The sequence below is a fragment of the Mobula birostris genome, chromosome 19 (genome assembly GCF_030028105.1).
Source record: "Mobula birostris isolate sMobBir1 chromosome 19, sMobBir1.hap1, whole genome shotgun sequence".
Taxonomy (NCBI): domain Eukaryota; kingdom Metazoa; phylum Chordata; class Chondrichthyes; order Myliobatiformes; family Myliobatidae; genus Mobula; species Mobula birostris.
In genome coordinates, this window is record NC_092388.1 from 23,290,441 (window position 1) to 23,309,481 (window position 19,041).

Below are 19,041 nucleotides of genomic sequence, written 5' to 3' on the forward strand. Positions count from 1 at the left end.
CTGGATGTACGCTTCCCACAAATCCTTCATTTCATTGAAACAATCACCCAGTGTAACACTCACACAATATTGCACAATATCAACCTGGATTTTTATTCTCGAGGTGCCAGGGCAGGGCTTGAACTAAGAATCCTTAAATACACAGTCAATAATGTCAACAGCTGAGTGAAATTCTATGGCATGAAAAATTAAGCACACACTTAGTGGCCACTTTATTCAGTACACCATCTCATTAATATGCTAATCAGCTAATCATGTTCCAACCACTCATTGCATGAAGACATGCAGACACAGTCAAGAGATTCAGTTGTTCTTCAGACCAAGCATCAGAATGGGGAAAGAAGTGTAAGTGACTTTGACCGTGGACTGATTGTTGGTGCCAGACAAGGTGGATCAAGTATCTCAGAAACAGCCCATCTCCTGGGATTTTCACGCAGAACAGTCTCTAGAGTTTGCAGGGAATGGTGGAAAAACATCCTTGGGAGTGGCCGTTCTGTCCGCAAGTATACCTTGTTAGTGAGAGGTCAGAGGAGAATGGACTGGTTCAATGTCAGTAATTCAAATAACCATGCATTACAACAGTGGTGTGCAGAAGAGCATCTCGTAATGCACAACACGTTAAACCTTGAAGTGGATGGGCTACAGCAGCAGAAGACCACACCGGATTCCACCCTGTACCTAGTAAAGCAGTCACTGAGTGCAATTAGACTTTTTCAGTTTGTTCCGATTAATGGAATATGTCTTGACCCTAGGGTGTACTGGCTCAGAACAGAAGCTGCTGCTGTCTGGAAGGAGCTTGTACGTCTCCCCATGAACGTATGCGTTTCCTCTGACATGTGCTCCAAAGACGTATGGTTAGTAAACTGCGGGTATGTTATGTTGGTGCTGGAAGCACACTGATACTTGCAGGCTGTCCCCAACACATCCTCAGATTGTGTTGGCCGTTCATGCAAGTAACGCATTTCGCTGTATGTTTTGATGTGCATGTGACAAAAAATCTTAAGCAACTGATTTGATCTTTCCAAATATAAGTAAAATTAAAACTATCTTGAGAAACTAAACAAATGCCTTTTGTCATCCACAGCATGTCACTAAGGGCTGCAAAACACATAAAATCATCCGTCACTTAGAATTCATTATGAATTGCATAGTTGAAGGAAAAGCATCAGAAAAGCATTACACGAGTAGTGGTTGTTAAAAATTAGGATTTATTCTTTAAATAATATTTTGCTCGATCAGTTTAACAGAAATCTGACTCTGGTCATTCTGGCAAGAGTACAGGGAAATCAGACACACTCAGTACTCCAGGTGAACATCTAAAGAGCCATAGCTGGTCCGCAGCACTTTCAACATTCTCTCTTGTATGGAGTCCACCTGCTCAGAAGGACAGTAATCATCCAAGCTGGACCTGAAACAGTAACAATGCATGGGTTATTGAAAGCATCTAATGAATTACAGAAAGGCTGAAGGAGTTACTCACTTAACTATAAATTATCTTAACCCCCCCCCCCCTTATAGATGCTGCCAGACCTACTGCTTTCCTCTGGTGCCTTTGTGTATTGCTTCAGATTTCCAGCATCTGCAGTCCCTTGTCTCTGTAAATTATCTACATTTTGCATTAAGGGCAAATATCACCTTAGACATTTGGATTAATGGAGGCTCAAGAGATAGTAAAAGCTGGAATCTACAAGCGAACACAAAATACTGGAGGGACTTAGCAAGTCGAGCAGCATCTGAGGAGGCAAATGGGCAACTGATGTTTCAATAAAATCAATGGCAAAGTAATTATAAAAAGGGACCGCAGGAAATTGTCAAGAAGTCAGCAGCAACTATAGAGAGGGAAAAAAAAGTTTTACGTAAAGATTGTCTTGGAGACAAAAGACACTGCAGATGCTGTATTCTGGAGCAACAAATAAACTGCTAGAGGAACTTGGCATGTTGATCAGCATCTGTGGAGCCAATGGGATGGGCAACATTTTGCATTGAGATTCACATCATTTGATATGAGTACCAAGGGACAGGGCCAGTATTAAGAGGTGAGTAGGGCAAGTCAGGGATTGGCAGTGAATGGTGGAACCAGATGAAGTAAGGGCGATAGGGTGATAGAGCCAGGTAGGGGATGGAGACTAGTGATGGAATTGGAGATGGGAGATGAGAGACAGAGGAAGGGAGAGGGTTAGGCGTGGGAATTGATAGGTAGAGACAGGCAGGAGAGGGAAAAATAAAAAGGGTCATAGGAAGTTTGGTGGGGAAGGGAGGGTGGAGATGGAGTTAGAGGTTGAAAGGTGATAGTTGAAACACAAGAGGATACAGATGCTGAACTCTGATAAATAGAATAAGATGAGGGACAGATGATGGACGGGGAAACACTGGGGATGAGAGAGGAGAGCTGGTAATGAAATGGCAGATGGAACCAGGTGGGGGAGGGGGAAACTTGGATGGATCAGAAGGTGAGATTGTCAAACAACCAATGAGTGAAAGATAAACGGTGCAATTTGTTTAAAAAACAAGTAAATAAATATTATTGAGAACATGTGTTGTAGAGTCCTTGACAGTGAATTCATAGGTAGTGGAATAATTTCAGAGCTGAGGTGAGTGAAATTATCCCCAATAATTCAGGAATCTGACAGGTTGGAGTGTGAATAGAAATGGGAGCTGAAATAGGAGTTCCTTGTAAGCATGGGCTCAGGATGGTAATTGCAGGGGAAAGATGTGTTGCTGAATGGTTTCCCTGGGTATACCTGGCATTCACTAATGTGGGAGAGATCACATCAAGTGCAGTAGACAAGATTGGTGGAGGCAAATGTGAATCTCTGCCTCACCAGAAAGAGCCATTTAGGTTCCTATGTGGTGGAAGGAGAAATGCTGCACCTCCTTTTGCAGGGGACAGTGCCAGAGGATGAATGAACCAGGGAGAGAGCAGTTCCTATAGAAAGCAGAATGGGGGTAGGAAAGGGAAGATGAAAGTGGTGCTGGGATCCTATTGCAGCTGGCAGAAATTAATATTCTTCTTGTCACCTAATCTCACCTTCCATTTTCTCAGACCTCTCCGTAAACTGCCTCTAGAAATCTTTGATAAAATTCAAAGTCTTGTTACCTTCTTTGCCATCTGCCAAAGCTGTCAGTTTCGTTCACCCACTCCCTTGCCCAAAGACTTTCAAAAGAATCAATCAAATAATTGAATATAAAGTATACAAGATCAAATAAAAACATTAAAACCCTTAATTAAAAGTTAAATTAAACAAACATCATTAAAATAACCACCTTATTCTTGCTTTTCTTCCTCATGGTCCTGAAATCACCACCTTGCACCCAGTCTGACTTGGTGCAGGATTGAGACCAAATTCTTCAGTGTAACTCTGGGGAATTTCAGTGAGTTCCCGCTCAGTGCTCGACTGCCAAGTTCAGAAGCAGAGAGTAGCCAGGAAATCTCTGGCTTAGTTTAGAAGTTAAGTTCAGGAGTTCCACGTTTGCACGGGAATCCTTGAATTGTCAGTAATGTCATATGGAAATTTTGGCAGCTCTACATGGAACCTTACAACAGAGCAATATACTTCTGTCAGCATTGGACTGAAGCTCATCTCTGTGAAGAGGAGACAGAGCATTAAGCAATACCACTGACTATCTGGTATAGTAAATGCATGCTTCTGTGGAAGACAGTTTTATTATATCCCACCAATCCGGGTTCACCTGCTTTAAGACATTGTGCTCACAGACTGAATAAGAGCCAAAATCATAGCATAAATCTCTATGTTTCACACCCTGCTCTGCATTGAAGTAACTTTCATACCGTGCTATTGTTATCAGAGTTGGCTTTGGTAATGTTTCAAGGAGCTGTTTCACAGACGACATGAGATTATCTATCTCTTCCTCTGTGCTAATGTGATGTGGGAGCTCTGAGTAATCACAGGTCAGACCTGCCTGGTGAACCTGAAACCAAGAAGCAGTCAACATGTCAATACAAGCTGAAACAATGAGGCAGAAGGAATAAATTAGATGCAACAGGTGCAAACTTTAATTTGCAACTGAACCATAAACATAACTGCTCCCACCTTGTGAGTAAATGAGGTAGTTACTATTTTACAGGGAGAGGGAAAATGCTCATTTTAGAGTGGAGCGGAGAAAACTCTGAAACTGGTCTTATAATTCATGGGGCCGTGGGGGGGAGGGGTGGATGATGGGCTTTTAATGAGAGACCTAGCAGGGGACAGGGTCAAATTCAGTAGCTCGAAGTTCAAAGTAAATTGATTATCAAAGTACATACGAGGGGTGATTGATAAGTTTGTGGCCTACGGTGGAAGGAGTCAATTTTAGAAAACCAAGCACATTTCAACATAGTCCCCTCCTACATTTACACACTTAGTCCAGCGGTCGTGGAGCATACAGACCTCCAGAAAGTGTCCACAGCAGGGGTGATTGATAAGTTCATGGCCTAAGGTAGAAGGAGATGTGTTATACAGCTCCTGTTAGATGCACATGCAGTTCAACTCTTTGAGTGATTATGCAGAAAGTTTGAAGTTAATAACTCATCTCTTTCTACCTTAAGCCACAAACATCAATCACCCCTGATGAGTTACTAACTTCAAATTTCTGCATAATCACTCAAAGAGTTGACCTGCATGTACATGTAAAGAGAGCTGTATAACTCATCTCCTTTTACTTTAGGCCACAAACTTATCAATCACCCCTGCTGTGGGCACTTTCTGGAGGTCCAAGATCCGTATGCTCCACGACTGCTGGACTAAGTGTGTACCTGTAGGAGGGGACTATGTTGAAAATAAATCTGCTAGGTTTTCTGAAATTGACTCCTTCTACCTTAGACCACAAACTTATCAATCACCCCTCCTATATGTTGTCATATACTACCCTGAGATTAATTTTTGTGCAGGCATTAACAGTAGAACAAAGAAATATGATAAAATTAACAAAAAATTACACACAAAGATTGAAAAGCAACTGGTGTGCAAAAGAAGATTAACAGTGCAAATACAAAAAGAAACATACTAGTAGTAGTCGTGTGATCACTTGAGCTGTTAAGATTTTCTCCCAAGGAGTTGGGTACTAGTGGGTCCTCAGGTGCTGTAGAGGCCGATCTGGGATCCACATATTCTGGTGCAGTGTGGACACGAGTAAATGATGGCTGTGGTTAGTGTTTGGGGGTTTTAGTTGTTCGTTCTCCCCTTTCGCAGCTGCCACTTGTTCTCTGCGGTACAGCAGAGGTCGCTGTCATGTAGTACTGCTCCCTCTTGAACAGATTTCCTCCAGGTGTCCTCCCAGTTCTCAGATGTAATATTGAATTTCTTCAGGCTGATGTTGATGTCATCTTTGAAGCATTTCCTTTGCCCACTAGAGGCTCACTGACCTTTGTTCGACTGGGAGTAAAGGATCTGTCTGGGGAGACTTGAATTAGGCATCCGAACGACCTGACCTACCCATCGGAGTTGGTGTTGCTGTATCGTCGTGGAAGTTCTGTCCATGTTGGCCTCCTTCACTATGCTAGTGTTAGTGCGTCGGTCCTTCCAGCTGATCCTCAAAATCTTTCCTAATGTTCTTTGGTGGTGGTGTTGTTCCTGGGATGTCAGGTGTCCACTGTTGTTGGTCCAAGATTCAGCTCCATATCGTAATGTAGGAAGGACAACTACTCTATGGACCAAAAGTTCTGTTTAGACCTGTAGGATGTGGTCTTCAAAGTCTCTTTTCCTTAATCTTGTATAGGCTCCACCAGCACTACTCAGGCAATGGTTAACCTCTGAGTCAATATCTGCTTTTGAGGAGACAGTGTTGCCAAGGTAGGGAAAAGAATCTACATTTTCAATGGTGATATTGTCAACTTTTATGGAGGGACAGGAAAATGGTTGGTTGGGAGGTGGCTGATAAGGACCTGTATCTTTTTTATATTCGAAACAAGCCCCAGGGCTCTACATGCCTTGACAAAGGCATTTGGGATACATTGGAGGGCTTCTTCAGAGCGTGCAGCAATGGTGTTGTCATCGCATACTGAAACTCCGTGATAGTGGTGGTACTGGCCTCGTTCTTGGCCTTGAACTGGTCGAGGATGAAAAGCCTGTTATCCATTCTATACACGATTGAGACAGGAAGTAATCAAATAATCTGAGTTGTACAGAATATGAAAGTGAGTCCATAGGTTGTGTTTAGTGATCAGTTAATCACACTAGTTCAGGAGCCAGATGATTGAAGGATAATAACTGTTCCTGAACCTGGTGGTGTGGGACCCAAGTATCTTCTCCTGATTGGCAGCAGAGAGAAGAGAGCATGGCCTGGGTGGTGGGGGATCTTGGTGATGGGTGCTATGGCAGTGCTTATGTAGATGTGCTCAATGGTGGGAAGGGCTTTTCCAGTGACGGCATCTCTGCTGGCATACATGGCTTAGCATCATTATCACTGAAAAACTACATTTACATAGCACTTCTGACAGACCTTCATGTTAACAGGTGCTTCGCAGGACCAAATAATAATCTGCTCCTGATGCATAATAAACATTAAAATAGATAAGGGTAAAAGCTTGAAAAAAGATGTACATTTTAAGAAGCCAATCAAAAAAACTTGTGCTTAAATTTTCACTCATATTCCTGCCTTTCAGTTTGGAGTCAGGGGCACAACTAAAGGAATTAGCAAAAGGCTCAGAGGTGACATGAGCGTTCACTTCAGCTTAAAACACAAGCTGTGATTGGAATGCACTAGACAAAAGGCCGAATCTGAACAAAGCTGAATCTTTCTCAAGACAATATAGGAATGGAAGCTATCTACAGGACTATGGGGAGAGATCCCAGTTCCTGATTAATAACCAATATTCAGCATAGACACGACAGGCTGATGGTTTCCTTCTGTATTGTGTGTGTCGATAGAAATCAATTCAATAGAATGAAAAATTATGCAAAATTTTCAGTCCTGTCAAAATGGATTGTGATCTTACACAAGACCTTTATTATGAAGAGAATAGTTAAATTTAAATGTCTTCTGGTTTCAGTAGTCTTACAACAAGGATGATAAAACAATTATCAGGAAGATGAAGGCAGCCAGCTTTCAATGCTTGTGCCCAGTTGCCTGTTTAACTGCATGGCTTGCTAAGCCATTTAGAGAACAGTAGAAGAAACAATCACACCCTGATATGGTCTGAAGGCATGTGGGAAATGGATGGGGCAAAGACTGATTCCTTCCCCTGAAGATGTGACTGAACTAGGTGGTATGTTTGTTCCCTAAATGACATTCAGTGCTCCTATCATTTTATTCTCAGTTTCTTTAATTAACCAAAGCTAAGTTCCCTAGCTAGTGAGGTGGGTTTGAAAGTCGATGTGGCTGAACTTACCATTTCATAGTCAGGTGTTCCCATTCTCTCCTTCAGGCTGAACACGAGCTCTCCAAGCTTTTCCATTCTACAAACAAAGCCCAAACTCCAGTGAGACAATGACTGTAACATGCAAGGATGACTTTTTGGAAAACAAATCAAAATAGCGCAATGTTCTGAGAAGCAAGCACAAGCTATGGAAACGGAAGAGTAAACTACACAATATTCTCCTTAAATCCTCTTGTTTGACCTTCATTAACTGAGTTTTGAAGTATTTTCCTTCCCTCTTAGGATTATAGTTTTATCTAATACTTAAATTCATCTAAGTTCATCTGATACTAAATTCATAAAGTATTTAGCTCAAATTCAACAGCATTTAATTTTTCTTTAATCAATGTTTTTTTTTCCAAGAGCATTCACATCATTTCTAAAGTGTGACATTCAGATTTACTACAAGTAAGCAGTTAGGGGTTGACCAGTATTGCATGTTTAACATCATTGCTTATTTTTTTGTGCACTATGCTTCTATGTTTAAACTCAAATTCCTTTATCGATGAGAAAAATCTTGTAAAAGACAATAAGATGACTAGATTCTAAAAGGACAATGAGTGTATGCGCACTTCATCTGACATGGTCTGAAATTATGGCACAAATCACTATAAAGTGGTATGATTTAGTAGTCATTACCAAGATGTAGCAGCAGGGTGGTGATGATTGAGAATTAAATGCTAAGTAGCTTCATATATTTTTGAAGAATAAAAAAGGAATGATTTTAAGATGGTGTTGAGCTACAACCTCAATTGAGTTGCAGCTCAGATTTAGATGTTTTCAAAATTGATTTTTAGGTTCACAAGGATAGCTCTCAGGACAAAGAGGAGAGTTAGGGGTCAGGACAAGGATGAGGGGGAATTAGAGGTCAGGAAGAGTCCAAGTCTCCTCTCCACATTCAAATGCAGGTGACGCAAACGTAGGATATCCATGGTCAGACGTCAGATTTGAGCTGGTAGAGAGTGGACGAAGGCCACCTCAGGTGGGTTCTGGAGTCTAAGTTCCTTGTGGGCAGGAGGAACAAGTGACTCCCTGTGTTTGCGAATTGGTGAAACTGGAGTTTGAGGCCTAGTGTTTACCATCCCTGCATTGTTGAGTCCAGAGCTGAGGCCTACTGTTTGGTGATAATCGTGTCCTGGGGTTGATGCTGAGGATCGAAGGCCGGGTTGGTTCAGAAGTCCGCAAGTCGAGGCCAAATGTGCAGCTCTCTGCGAGTCTGCTGGAGAGGTCAAAGCTCAGAGTCTGCAGGTCCGAGTCCGCTAGAAGCAAGAGGCCTTAAAGGATTGTGTATCTGTGTGTGGTTGGGGGAGGGAATGCTGTTTGTTTTGCTGTTGTTGTTTTGTTTCTTGTTGTGTTTTGTGTTGTTCTGCCAAGCATTGTGAGCACCCTATGTTGGTGCTTGAATATGTGACGACACTTGCAGACTGCCCTGAGCACACCCTCAGGTGTGTTAGTTGTTAACGCAAATGATTCATTTCACTGTATGTTTCAATGTATATGACAGAAAAACTTGAATCTTGAGGAAGGTAGAGGAGGTGGACTAGCGCTCTTAATTAAGGATAAGATGAGGGTGATAGTGAGAGATGATACAAGATTTAAGCAGCAGAATGTTCAATACATCCAGGTAGAGATTAGGAATAGTAAGAGGGAAAAAAAATCACTTCCCCCCTCCCCTTCTCCTGCTCCTATTCTTATGTTCTTAACCAAACTTTTCACCCTTAAAATTGAGTACACCAGTGACATATCTCTTGTGTTCTGGCACTCTTTTAAATTGAACCATCTTGAACAAAATTAGAATAACTAAATTTAAAGAAAAATACCAAGGTGTTCTTTTTCCTGTTTAACAAAATGCTGTTTTAGCTTTATTGCTTGTAAAGGGTTTGGGACATCGCAAAAGGATAACCAAACTTCAAAACAAAAAGACGGTTGCTATATTTCAGAGCAACACACACAAAATACTGGAGGAATTCAACAGGTCAGGTAGCATCTACGAAAATGAGTAAGCAGTGGACGTTTTGGGCTGGGCCCCTTCATCAGGACTGGAGAGGAAGGGAGAGAATGCCAGAACAAGAAGGTGGGGGGGGGGAGGGTAAGGAGGACAAGCTAGAAGGTGATAGGTCAAGCCAAGTGGGTGGGGGAAGGGGCACGAAGTAAGAAGGTGGGAAGAGATAGGCGGAAAAGGCAAAAGGGTGGAGACGAAGGAATCCGGTAGGAGAGGAGAGTGGACCATTGGAAAAAGTGAAGGAGGGGCACCTGTGGAGGTGATAGGCAGGTGAGAAGAGGTAACAGGCCAGAGTGGGGAGTTGAAGAAGGAGGATAGAGGAGGGGGAAAACAAATTACCTGAAGTTAGATAAAATAATGTTCATGTCATCAGGTTGAAGGTTACCTAGAAGGAATTTGAAACGTTGCTCCTCCAACCTGAGCGTGGCCTCATTGTGGTAGAGGTGTAGGCCATGGACCAACATGTCAGAATGGGAATAAGCAAAGCAATTCAAATAACTGGCCATTGGGAAATCCTATATTTCAGATTCTCATGAATAATTGAGAGGTTATTTGATAGAGGCAATAAAATGGTGAGTGGGTTTGGCAGGGTAGACGTAGAAAATGTTTCCATTTGTAGGAAATACTAGATTTGAGCACAAAATCAAAACAAGAAATTGAAAATAACAGGAAAGAAATGTTGAATAATCTGTGGTGATGTGGATGGAACAAGAACACATACATCCGGGGCATAAAAGCCTGTACAAATTAACTGCACCAAATTCTCAGTGCCTCATTAAAGCAGCCAACGTAATCAAAAATCCCACCCACCCCAGATAGTCTCTCTTCCCCCATTCGGCAGAAGATACAGAAGTGTCAAACCAAGGACAGCTTCTACCCTTGCTGTTATAAGACCATTGAATAGTTCCCTAATACAATAAGATGGACTTGTGACCTCACCATCTATTTGCCTTTCTTTTTGCATTCGAGTAATGGAACGAAATTTGACCACATAACCATCTAACTTAGAGGCAAGAATGCCCTGAAAGCTTGAACTAGAGTTGCACAAGAGAAGGGAAGACTGAATCAGTAATTCTCTGGTTTCTGCACTCATCACAGAAGAAGGTGGGACATATTTGAAGGGGGGTACGATAGGGGACAAGCAGCTGACAACAGGAAACAGAGGGAGAAAGATTCATGGAGGAGAATTAAGAGCAGGCAATAGAATAAAAAGCAATTTAGCTAAATTTGACAGAGAAACAACCACAGGCTGTGCCATAGATAAGAGTTATTTCACTTACCCAGGGATTGCTGACCACTTCTTTATGTTCTCTTCGCTGTCGTCATCACACAAATCTGCAAATGCTGCTTCCATATCTTCCAGTTGCCTTGTCCGGGCTTCCACACAATCAGTTACGGCCTCCTGGACACAATAAATGTGCAGATCTGTATTATTTTAAACTACAGTACTTGAACCTCCAGTCACCTCACTCTCAATGTGCAAAGAATACATCTGGCAAACTGGTACTCTGCAAGGAAAGAAAGGAGCATAACACATAGGGATGGAATTAGGCTCATAGGAGGCCATATCCAATGGCTTGGCCTCCACAGATGTCTGGGACAATAAATTTCACAGATTCACTACCCTCTGGCTAAAGATATTCCTCATCTCTATTCTAGAGCGATGTCCTTCTTTTCTGAGGCTGTGCCCTCTGGTCCTAGTCTCTCTCACTCTCCCACAATAATACATCAACATTCTCCATAAATCCCATAAACTAAGGACAACTTAATGAGGTGCACCTGAATATTTTCTGAATTAAACGAGAGCTGGTTAAACGTTGCCTTGATGCCATGGCCAATCCTTCTCACCTCACCTTGTGCTAAGAGTACTTGGATATCAATTAAACTCAGTTACAAGTTACACGATTTTAACTTCTGTCCAAACACAGCAAAACTTCTCTTTTACTACCTCCAAGATATAGGGAAAAATAAAATTTAATATATAATTTATTTGTGATCAGATCATTAAAAATAGAGCAAGACAGCATAAATATTTCAATTCTAGAGTTAAATTATCAACAAATTTACACATTCCATTTGAAAATAACCCTGAATATAGAATAAGTTTAGATTAGGACTTAAATAGAACAGCTTCTGTATTAACTTCATGGTTTATAGACACAAGGCAATGATTGACCTGATATTAAAGTTTAAGACGATTTTTTTTTTTGCAAACAACTGACATTTAAGAAAGGAAATTTAAGAAGCTAATTAGAATCTGAAGCAGTTAAGAAAACATTTAATTCAATTTCTTAATCTGGTTCACAGACATAAATTTCATGCTGCCTTTTGTTACAAAATACGGCAGACTACCAAATGAATGGAATATTGGAATATTGATTTGAAGCTCCAATCTAATCATAGCTGGGAATGTGAACTGAAGTAATTAAAAAGCTAGTATCAATAACAATAACCTTGATATAACTGGATCATTGAGGTAAAGAAATCTGTCATCATACCTGGTCTCGCTATTGTGGAACTCCAGAGCCACAACTTGATTAACTCTTAACTGCCCTCTGAAATGGCCAAACAAGTCACAAACTTCAGGGCAACAGGGCAATCAATGTTCTCCCTAGCAAAACTCATATCCTGAGAACAAATAAATAAAAACTAATAGTATCATGCTTTGATCATCATGTACCTCATTTGTCTCTTCCCAGTCAGGCTTGGTAAAACTGTACAATTGCTTGAGAATTTCATATTCATCCTGTTGAGGGAAAAAAATTAAAATGATTCTGTATTTATATACTGGCAAGGATTTCAGCCAAACAAAAAGCCATTAGAAATTCTTGAGGTAAAACATTACGTTTACTTGGATCACATTAACATTGACAGAAATAGTTACATTTCTGAAGATTTTTTTCAGCACCTGAGAATAGCGTAAGTACTGTACAGCCAATGAAAGCTTTGCTGTGTAGTCACCATAATTTAGAAAACTTGGCCAATTTGCATTCAGCAGGCTCCCATATATACACTACAAACTAATGATAATGTACAGATCAAGTGATGACGATTAACAGATAGGTTCAGTTGAACCTATCTGAACATCAGGGAGAATACCCTGCTCTTCAATTAGTGTCACGAGATCTTTTAAATCTGAGATGGGCGCTGGCCCATCAGTTTCATTTCTTGCCTGCGAGCAGCCAGTCCAACAGCACAACACTCCCTCAGTACTTGACAGATGGGCCACAGAAACCTTACAGGAAAACTGATCAAAGCAAAAAAAAAAAAAAAAAAATTCACCTTTGTATACATTTCTTTAAAGGGATTTTTAACCGAAAAAAAATCCAAGTCAATATCTAGGATGTAGGCTTTCTGTTTCTCTAATACATGAAGCAGATCCTTAACAGTTTCATCCTGGTGATGCTGTTCAATCTCACAGGTTGGTGCTGCTTTACGTGGCTGACCAGTTTCCAAAAAAGCACTCTCAATGGCAGTGGCTGATCCTGCTCCCGAACAATGATTGCTAAGTTTGTATTTGACCTGCGGAGCATTCACTTTGGAGCTTGTGGGACAGACTGAATCACATAAGTCTTTTCTAGCCGAATGGTCCAGCTTTGGTTTCTTGGCAACAGATTCTCCAGTTTCCCTCCTACAGGCTCTGCTGTTTGGCTCTGTTGGGTCTACTCTGATGACCTGCAGATCCAGTGCCTTCTTGTTTTCCAGCAGCTCCTCCGAGACATAGAGACCATCACTCAGGAAGTAGCTCTCCGTACTTGTAACCCTGACCAGATAAAGAACAATCAGTTTAAAAAAGAAACCATCTTGTGCTGCAAAGGTCTCCTTATGTTTATGATTGGAACTGAGTTGAATCTCACACCTTACTTTTGCTTAATCACTTAGTTAAAAACTACATACTGTCAGATATTTTAGGGTTTAAATTTGAGTAGGGTTGGTGACAGAGTGGAGGGGAGAGAGTAGTGGAGGAAGGGGTGGGAAGCGAGAGGTGAGGAAGAGCTGCGAGGAGAGAGGAGGAAGGGGTGCGAGAGGAGGGCAGCAGCTTGGAGGAGGGTGAGTGAGAGTGAGTAGGGCAAGAGGAATTCCATGATTTGATAACAGAGGTGACTGTAATAATTGTTAAATTAATTTGTAATAATTGTTTATCTGCATTCCCAATTCTGCTTAATCTGCCAAGACAATGCATCTAACTTTCCCACTATTCTCAGCACTGATCATCATACCTGTATCACAACGCTTGCTGATATAGTGTGATTTCTTAATATGATTTCTGTAATACCTGATTGTTTTTGTTGAGGAATCTTTACCGACAACGAAGTTGTGTTTCCCCTCAGTGATTTGCTCAGCCCAGAATGGGTGAAGCCAAAATACATGCGAGAAGTGGCCAGCATAAACTATAGGCATGATCCAATTCTCAATGCTCAGGTCTCTAGATGAAGAGAAGTGTGGAGAGAAATGGAAATTCCATTACTTGTCCAAAACACAAAATATTTAGAAATAGAACACTCTATTTTATGAAGAAGAAAATACAAATTGGTTAAATCTTTAAATACAAAGCGATTTGCTTGCATTACCCAAAAAGTATCTCTTTATCAAACACACTGTCAGCTAACATATCGATTGGAATCAGGAGGTCTGGGTGAGAATCCAAGTGAACCAGGGCAATATTTTCAATTGGCAAATGTTTTGAACCAATTGCTCGATAGATGTAAGGCACCACCTGTAAAACATTAACATAATGAAGGTAGAAGACATTTTAGATACAGTAATTTTGATCTATAAATATTTAGTTTACATATTTTTGCTGTTACACTATTGACTCTTTGGAGCATGCTTTGATTAATGAAGTTAATTTTCACTTTAATGGAAAAGTATGCCTGATACTGAAAGCCCCAGAGTGCACTACGTCTAGGCACTTGGACTTATAAAAGTAAAAAATCATTGTTCAGAAATTGGAAATAGAAGAAACTGCAGATACTGGAAATCTGGAACAACACACAAAAAACTTAGAGGCATTCCATCCATGAAGGGGAATACTCACTAGTGAAGGATCTCAACCTGAAATCTTGACTCTATTTCCCTCCCATAAATGCTGCCTTACCCTCAAAGCTACTTCAGATATTTGTGTATTGTTCAGAAATTATCTCCGAGATAAAACAAGAAATAGTTTTACTGTAGATTAGCTCATATTTCACCTACACATCATAATCAGACCAGAGTATATATCTCTTATAAACTCCCAAAACTCACTTTGTTAGAGGCAATCTCAGGCTTAAAACTGATAAAAGAAAATGATACCTGGATAATACATTATGAGCTTTCTCAATTTAAGCTGATAAACCAAATTCTGACACAAAATTTCCAAGCCTTTTCTCTCTCCTACCTTACCCCACGCCCAACACACTTCGATAACATCACTCACATTTCATTAAAAAAAGGTTACTATTGTATAGAATTAGCAAATAAAGCAACATAGAATGAAGTTTTTGGGGCTATTGACTCATCAATGCCTCTCGCCTGGTCTCTCCTTATCTCTATAATTTTTTTTCCAGAAATCTCTGGTATAATCCTTAAAAATTAACAACACTACCGAGGAACTAACTCATTTTATAACGCTATATGACATAGAAAACTGTGGGATGCAAATACAAGTACATCTTCTAAAACAATTAATCCATCAAATATTGGAGGAAGTTACTACTTATGGAAATGTGTAAGCAGCTGCCCTGATTATCGGCGAACTCAAGCAATTGTTTCAGTAAAGTTAAAGTGTAGACTTTGTGGCACTTTGTAACCAGTGAAACACTTAAGTGTAATAACCTATTGTAATGTAGAATACTCTTTTTATGATGCTAATTTAGGGATTTGCCAAAATACTGGATTATCTGCCCTGCTCTTAGTTATAGAAATGCCATCGGATATTTGACGTTTGATATTCAGTTGAAAGGCAGACAGCAGCTAGGTGGAAAATTCTGTTTGAAGGATAGCACACTGAACAATGCAACGCTCCTGCAGATCAATATCAGCTTTTTGTTTTCAAGTTATTGGAGTGTCTTCTGGAGTACATCTGCCACCTCTCGACTTAATGGTGAAAGTGCAAGTTGACGAGCAACAACTAATATTTTTTTGTGAACAAGGACACTAGCAGCAAGGTGTCAAATCATAAATTAATGCCGTAAAGATAGCTGCCAGTCGACACCAAGCTGAACGCCTGAACTTTCTGAGCGCTGGCATGTTTTATTTTGACATCCACCTGCAGGAGTCGGAAAGTCGCACCACAGACAGTGCAAATAATTTCCGAACTACGTGCTTCAGCGTGAGCCTCGGCTGTGTGATCACGGTACACAACAGTTTGTGGAGGTGATAGAGGAGTGACCAAAACATACGGGAGCATTCCGGCCGGAGTTCCATTCCCCCGAGGCATCATTCTGATTGGAATTCCAACATTCCAAATGGAATTTAAATACCCTGGCAACGTTCGATAGAGTTTCAATGCTACGGGTTCCAGCTCGAAGCTGCGCTTACATCATGATGATCCTCGACTATCCACACGGGCAACTCTTTATAACAACGCAGGCAAGCGGTAGTGCTGCTCATGGCTCTGGTCGCTTACTCGCAGAGGGTAATGTAAAGCTCCGGGCTCGTCCCTCTCTTTGACACAGTATGGCCGGAGGAAGCAGAAATTGCGACGGACTCCTTTTCCTTTCCTCTGATTGGACAGAAACCGGTCCTGTTCCATAAGCGGCCCGTGCTGATACAAATACAATTATGTGGTGCATGTGTTTGTTTAAAACAGCTTGTGTAAAGATTACATGAAATAAATCTCCTCTGAAACTGGTCTTTTATCATGAGAAATTACTGTGGGTAATTTATACTTATGGAGGCTTTTCCATCTAAATCGTTTCAAGTTTCCCCAATTCAAACCAAAATATATTCAAGTATTTTTCCCGTCCATGCGTCAGAGCAGAATAATATTTCCAACTTGTCCCCATTTATAATTTTAAAAATAAACACTACATTTAAATTTGACAGGAAACCTGTAGACTGAGAAAATGAAAACAAATATTGTTTTTTTCCGCCCTAAACGGAATTACCGCCTTGCGGCCAATAGGGAGAGACCGTGGGCAGCACTTCCGAGAGATTCAGATGGTTGTGCTTCTGTTTCCTGTGATTGAAGCACCGGAACAGTTGTAGCAATTTTGCACCAGCATGCACTTGCAGGATAATATGTAATTTTTATGCCTTAAAATCCGTTTCATGAGTAATGCATTGATTTGTGGTGCTTAGGGATAAGGAATTCTCTTTAAGGTAAGGGAAACACACAAAGTGATGTAACTACAGGTGGAATAAATGTGGAGAGTGTAAAGCAATTAGACCAGGAGACGACTTATCCCGAGTTCCCTGGCCACGTTTAAAAACAAACTCAAGAACACAGATTTATTTTAAGGAGGCTTAATATTGCATAAACTGCCTGTTGCTTTTGCCTGCTCCTCAAAATAATGCATCATTGTTAAGTAACTGATTTGGCTTTGAGGTCGTAAAACGCAATTTACACATGCATGATTGTTTTCTTCCTGTCTCCAGCATAATCATTTTCCCAACCCCGTCCATTCGTAAACGGTCTTTCCTGGGGGTCGGGCAACGTGATTGCCATTTTCTACCATTTATCTCATAGCCGCATGTTTACAACAATCGATTAGTAAACAAATGAAATAGATATTGCAATCTAACATAACTTATTACTGGCTGATTAGAGCTAATTCTTATTTTTATTTAGAAAACAGTAATGTTCATATAACATAAAGCTAATTCCGTTTTGTTCATGCAGTGTCGATCCGTAACTTTGAACAGTGTTTCCTTAAAATAGCTTCATTGTACTAAAGCTATATTTCATTTTTATTTTAGGAAAACTTTGACATTTCTGTGTAGGTCCTGGAAGGAATGGCGTTCAGCAGTAGCTTTTTATAAAAAAAAAAGAGTATATGTAGCAGGTCATAGTGGGATGTTGTGATGCAAGTTCTCCATGTAAAGTATTAAAGAAGTTGATTTATCCACTGTAGAAAAACTTAAAGGGTAGATTCTTCTGTCCCTAATATGGAAATGGACATCGGACAACAGTACAAAGTTCAGTTCTCAAGTTGTCTCAGCCAGTACTGTTAATTAAAGATACAATCATTTGATCTCCTTCCTTCTCTCAGCCACCACCTGGAGGCTGTTAATTTGGATGTGATGCTTTTGCTAACCGGTACTGCTGTTGGGACATCTGGAAACCATTGGACGTCCATACAAAAGGAGAGAGTCGGTGCTGTCAATTTCATGATAATTAAACAAAAGTAAAGAGATTAAAAAGACAATTATAAACCTATTAATACTCACATTGGGCACAAAACAAAAATTAAGTATTATTAACATTTTAGTTACTAGGCTGTTCACTCTTAGATTTGGTGGTAGAACACCATCTGACTCGATAGTTTTCTGTTTGTAGTTGGATGTGAAAGATCCTTTGGCACTATTTCAAAGAAATACAAAAGTATTTTTGGTGACTGGTCAATATTACCTCATTCATTATTTGTAAGATGGACCATCTGGTTTTGTCATGTTACTGTTTTTGAGGAAATCGCTGTAAGTCAAAAATTAGCTTCTGTGATTCCCATACTACAGTAGAAATGGCAACTTGGATGTTCTTCATTGATTATAAAGTGTGGCTGGTATCTGAATGTACTGTCTATAGATATTAATGAAGGTAGATTCCGTTGTCAAAGTCAAAGTAAGTTTATTATCAAAGTACGTAGATGTTACCATATAATACCTAGAGGTTCATTTTCTTGCAGGCATTTACTGGAAAATAAGGAAGTAGAATAGAATTTATGAAAAACTATGCATACACAAAAACTTCAAGCAAGTATTTTGTTATGTATGATGAAGAAAAATATTACAAGGCAATGGAGAAAGGGCCAGGGGATAAAAGTAGTGAGAAGCTCTGGAAGAGGGAACATAGAACAGTACCTCACAGGAACAGGGTCTTTGGCTCACAATTTATGCCGAACCAATTAATAATCAGATGCCAACTGAACTAATCTTTTCTGCCTACGCAGTGTCCATATCCTTCCATTTTCTAAAAAGTCTCTAATGTATCCGTCTCTACCCCAGGCAGCACATTCTGGGCACTCACCACTCTCTGTGTAAAAATAAACTGCCCCTTACATCTACTTTGAATTATCCCCTCTCGCCTTAAGTGCATGCCCTTTGGTATTAGATACTGTATTTCAACCCGGGAGATAGATATTGTCAGTCTACTCTATCCGTATCTCTAATGATCTTATAAACCTCAGTCAAATCTCCCCTCAGCCTTCACCACTCCAGAGAAACCTACCCACATTTGTTCAACCTCTCGTAATAGCACATGCCTTATAATCGAGGCGGCATTTTCTGCACCCTCTTCAAAGATGGGGCGACCGGTACTGTATGCAATATTCCAAATGCGGTCTTACTAGAGTAGCATAGACATAGTTGGCCAATTGGTATTCCTCTATGCATGGTATTCTGAAAGTCAATGGATTAACAAGAGTGTTCCTTTAAATCATTGTAAATCTTTATTGTAGTGTGGGTCAGTCTCTTCTGTTATTTCTTTAAAGAATTTGTGTGGACTGGATGTAGAAGTATGTTGTGCATGTGGTAAATCAAGATC

The 19,041-nt window shown here is 40.4% G+C and overlaps 2 protein-coding genes across 4 annotated transcripts in view; one reads left to right on the top strand and one right to left on the bottom strand.

Annotated features, from left to right (window-relative positions):
- Positions 1-1,188: 1,188 nt before the first annotated feature.
- c19h5orf22 (chromosome 19 C5orf22 homolog) lies at positions 1,189-16,030 on the bottom strand. Of its 2 annotated transcripts, none has more exons than XM_072283346.1 (9): positions 15,879-16,030; positions 13,928-14,073; positions 13,633-13,782; positions 12,639-13,119; positions 12,037-12,102; positions 10,637-10,758; positions 7,328-7,394; positions 3,791-3,930; positions 1,189-1,408 (listed from the first exon to the last, which is right to left on the bottom strand). In XM_072283346.1, the coding sequence occupies exons 1-9, from the start codon at positions 15,948-15,950 to the stop codon at positions 1,297-1,299; spliced, it is 1,356 nt and encodes a 451-aa protein (XP_072139447.1). In that variant the 5' UTR covers positions 15,951-16,030; the 3' UTR covers positions 1,189-1,296. The 2 variants fall into 2 exon arrangements, with proteins under 2 accessions (XP_072139447.1, XP_072139448.1); XM_072283347.1 differs by having other exon boundaries at positions 15,740-15,971.
- A 502-nt stretch (positions 16,031-16,532) lies between these two features.
- The window catches only part of drosha (drosha ribonuclease III), a 164,247-nt gene continuing 161,738 nt past the window's right edge, over positions 16,533-19,041 (top strand). For both annotated transcript variants that reach the window (XM_072283348.1, XM_072283349.1), the window contains exon 1: positions 16,533-16,661. The gene's annotated coding sequence lies outside the window, so the exon portion shown is untranslated. The remainder of the gene's footprint in view (positions 16,662-19,041) is intronic.